The sequence below is a fragment of the Buceros rhinoceros genome, unplaced genomic scaffold, assembly GCF_000710305.1.
Source record: "Buceros rhinoceros silvestris isolate BGI_N320 unplaced genomic scaffold, ASM71030v1 scaffold36277, whole genome shotgun sequence".
Taxonomy (NCBI): domain Eukaryota; kingdom Metazoa; phylum Chordata; class Aves; order Bucerotiformes; family Bucerotidae; genus Buceros; species Buceros rhinoceros.
This window is the reverse complement of record NW_010424603.1, coordinates 27,067-31,351: the sequence shown is the minus strand read 5'-3', so window position 1 is coordinate 31,351 and position 4,285 is coordinate 27,067. Positions and strand designations below refer to the sequence as shown.

The 4,285-nt window shown below is 34.6% G+C and overlaps 1 protein-coding gene across 1 annotated transcript in view; it reads right to left on the bottom strand.

The window, feature by feature from the left end:
* Positions 1-1,151: 1,151 nt before the first annotated feature.
* Positions 1,152-4,285, bottom strand: part of LOC104497579 (protein AF-10-like) — a gene marked incomplete at both ends in the record, with an annotated part of 24,368 nt that continues 21,234 nt past the window's right edge. Inside the window, one exon of the mRNA XM_010140847.1 lies at positions 1,152-1,247. Within this exon, the coding sequence (XP_010139149.1) occupies positions 1,152-1,247 (96 nt within the window). The remainder of the gene's footprint in view (positions 1,248-4,285) is intronic.

Below are 4,285 nucleotides of genomic sequence, written 5' to 3'. Positions count from 1 at the left end.
AAAGTGGCAAATTGGCTTTACCTTTTTCTTTTTCTTTTTTTTTTTTTTAATAAGGAGTTACGGGGAGTTTCAGAAAACAACTGAATAGTAAGTCTGACTTGACACAACAGTGTCAAAAAGAATAAAGCAGAACCAGAAACAAGACTACTTTAACAGAAGTGTGAGTCACAAACAACGGGATGTTAATAGGTAACATCTCAAAGTTAATAATCCTGCTATTGATAATAAAGAAATATCCAAAGCATACTAAAAAACTAACTTTCTCAGTGGTGATTCTTGAAATTGATACCACCAGTTGAGGGAATACTTCCAGAGACTAGAGAAAGTTGGTATTTCAGTTGTTTTGCCCTGTCCTGAAAAGGTTTTAGTGTACAATATACAGACACATTTGTTGAATATTGCATCTCAATAACCAAACTACATACAGTTAACACAAGCTTCAGCTCTCCCTACTGATGGCTAATTATTTCAAACCATGATTCCCTGACTCAGATGCCACACATTCCCACATGAATGGGACAAACGTTCTCCGACTTTGAAATACCATTTCTCAATATTGCTGCCCACTCTGCAATGCCATCATTTTTTTAATGGATGGCAAAAGCGACTCTTGCAGAGTACAGTGAAAACAGTTATTATTTAACCTCCTACACTGCCCCCTGAGTTAGGTATTTACTAGCACATCAACAGGAAGGAAAGACCATAGAATCTAACGGAGCAGACTGCTAAAAAAGCAATGTGATATTGCAAGTATATGAGGCGTGAGCTGTAATTTCATAATTATCAGCTTAAATGCTTACAGGTTCAGTGACAGCTCAACACACACAAGCAAATTTCAAAGGAAAGATTTTCTAAAATCTCTCAACTTATTAAACACAAGTCAATGAAATAAAGCTTTCTAGAAGATTGGTGGCACTTGATTGGAGTCATTAAATCACTCACTATTAAATTACGAAACTCTAAGCTGTTCTCTATATGAAAAACTTCAAAGTATTTTAGTATTTTATATTATATGAAAAAATACCAAGTGTGCTTGATAATTATAGAATCTATGCCATTATAAAGCTCTTGCACATAGAGTGGAATGATTACATCATGAAATGCCAACATAAGTAACTGAAGTGGAAAAGGAGGAAAAAACATTGACTTACTTTCTCTGTAGTTACAGTAAGAGATGGAACCAACGATGGCGAGGACTCCAACTGCTTCTTATACTTCTGCTTGTGTTTATCCTTCTCTTTATATTTCTAGAAGTTATAAAAGGGGATAAAACGTAAGTTCAGCTTAATCTTGAACATAACCCATTTTATGTAACGTCAAGCATTATAAAAATTTAAGAGAAATGGTAATAATGTCCTGCGCTATTTTAATGGAAACAACATTAATGTTTTGAAATTTTTATGATATGATTTTCTAAAAGCAAATCATGTATTTACATTTGTTTTTGAAGTACACAAACTAAAGTTCTACAATTATAGACAGCATTTATGAATCCACTGTTGTTAATATCCATCTTCCCAATAATAAATTAATCAACAAGAGAGACTGGACTAAAAACAGCTACATAACTTCTGCTTCAGAGGTCTTCCTGCATTTCTCACCAAAGATTTCTGTCTTCCTGCATTTCTGCACCTGCACAGTATTTTTTGTTGGAATACTACTGCAAATTAATGCAAGGTTTTAGCTTTGGCTTTGCTACTGAATCCATGCATGAGAATACAAAGTTTGATTTAGATTTCATTCCTGAAAAAGTGTATACAGTTTACATACTAAATAAGTATCTCCCATGTTAAACTGAACAAAATATCAAGAGCTATACAAACCAACTGCTTTCTAAAGAGACTGAGGGAGGAAAAAAAAAATTTTTTTTTATAAACACAACATGAAACATTGGCAGTGTGAATTAAATTGTGCAGAGAGAAAATAATTTCTTAACCCAGAACTTTTAAGGTATAATAGAAATCTTCCATACTGGTAGAAATCAATTCTTAGAAGATTACAGAATCAGATCCAATTTGTGTTTCTTTAAATAATCCAGACAAATAATTTAAAAAACCAAGAGTCTGCCAAAATTAATACAACATACAATACAGAAGGAGTTCAGTATTTTTACCAATTTAATAAAAAACAATTTTAGATAGTCACTTTTTCCTTAGCATCATAATACAGTTTATTTAAGACACACAACATCAGAAGATGCAGAGAAACTGCAGGTGAGAAAAAGCTACTTGTAAGCTACTGGCACTCAAGTATTTTGCTTCTTTACCTCTCCATTTGTGGAATTTTTGTGTACTCACACAAAACTCGGCAGAACAGCATAATCTATGCCTATTTTTTCAGAACAGGTGCTTCAACAGAAAGCTACCAAAAAAAAACCACATATATGGATTGACACAAGAGATTTAGAACTCCCATTGAGTAGCTTGAAAACATGAGGAAGACAACTTCAAATGTCTAAGTCTGAATAGCCACATCATAAGTAATTGTTCTGAATCTTTAAAATTTCCTTGATGATCTTTCTGTAACAAAATTATTATCCAGACCCTCAAGTGAAAACACAACAGTGACTGCACAACCACTCTCACCAAGCCCTGCGACAAGATGTAACACGTGCATACTCTATTCGCATATCAACAAGTATCAGCTTTCTATTTCAGTCAAAACAGAAGAAATATCAGAAACTTATTTCATGGAAGCAGCCTGAGAAAATAAAGAAAATAGGTTCTCAAATTCTCCAATAAAGTAGAAGCAGTTAATTGACAATCTAGATTGTAAAGCTGAAAGCAAAACACATTTATCTCTACTTTTATGAACTATAAATACCAGCTGACTGACTTACTAACCAGCCCCAAATAAATTTAACTAAACTTACAATCTAATTTGCCAGGAAGGAAATACACTTTAGCCACAAAACTTTATAAATAAAGTAACAAAGCTACCTTCACCAAACTCTCATGCATAAACGTATTTGCTAGCATACAATATGTAAAGACCTTGTGATACTCGTACACTTAAAACTCAAAGGGAGGTCCAGGAGGACTCTTTAAAAGGCTTATGAGTATTTCTAGGTTTGTTTTTTTTCACACACTGAAGTGAATTCGAGTTCTTTTTCCTGGTGTGCCACCTGTATAGAAATAAGGAGTTTTCTTTTTCCATAACGAAGTATGCAGCTGTCACAATGACAACAATGCACACTTCAAGGCAGAATTTCAATTGTTTAAAACCTAATATAGGCTTGTTGAAGAACTTTCAGAACAGGGAGGTTGTTTTTGTTTTCTTTCGGGTTTCTTTTGGAGATGGGATTGTTTGTTTGAGTCTTCTTAGGCCAGGAAAACACACATTTGAAAGAAAAAATACTACGGAGAGGAGGGATTCAAATGCACTAGACAGTCTTTTCAAAGATTTCTTAAATTTAACAGTCCCAAAAGCGCTACCCATACTGTCAGAAAACAAGCAGGGATCAAGAGAAAACAGAAGTATCTACACCAAAACTGCCATGTTATCCCTCAAACTTGTTGATCCAAAAGCCTTTCACAAGAGCTAGTTACCTAGCTTACTAAATCATCAGTGTACATGTTTAGATAAAGTTGTGTAACAATTTCACTGAACCCCAAACAAGCCTCAAGAAAGAAATTATGAAATGGAAATTTAGGGTAACGTCTGAGTTTCTTTAGCTTTCATCATTTTACTAGGAAATTCAAATAACCTTAAGAAAATTTTTGTTAATAATTTTGGAGCCAAAAGGCAATGGCTTTAATACGAAACTTCAGAGAAATATAAGGAAACAACAGGAAATGTTTAAATGAACATGTTTTACAATATCTTCTGTTGACTTTCTGGTTTTCTCTTATTTCCAGTGTTAATTTGTCCGAAAGGCAAAGAAACTCAGAATTCTGATCAAACGAATGGTCAGAAGGACTTAAAATTACACTCTGTAATATACTGAAATCACTTTGATAGTACTCTCAACAGAAAAGGATATGTCAAGAAGGGAAGAGGGATACAAGAACAGCGCTAAGGAAGGGGGCATAAATGACTAAGCGCCAGGAAAGAATATGGTTTAAGTTCTGTAAAGTGAAGCATCAGCAACCACATCAAATTCCTCTCCCAGATCCAAAACATCAATGCAAAGTTTGCCAGGATGGCTTACAATGGTTACAGCTTGCCACTCAAGGCCACTGGAGGGATTCCCCACCCAAAAGCCTTTTGCATAGAAGGATCTCATCCACAGGAGGTCTGCAGTCCTTAGCTCTACACTCCCTCCTCCTAGGCTGTATCTCCTCTA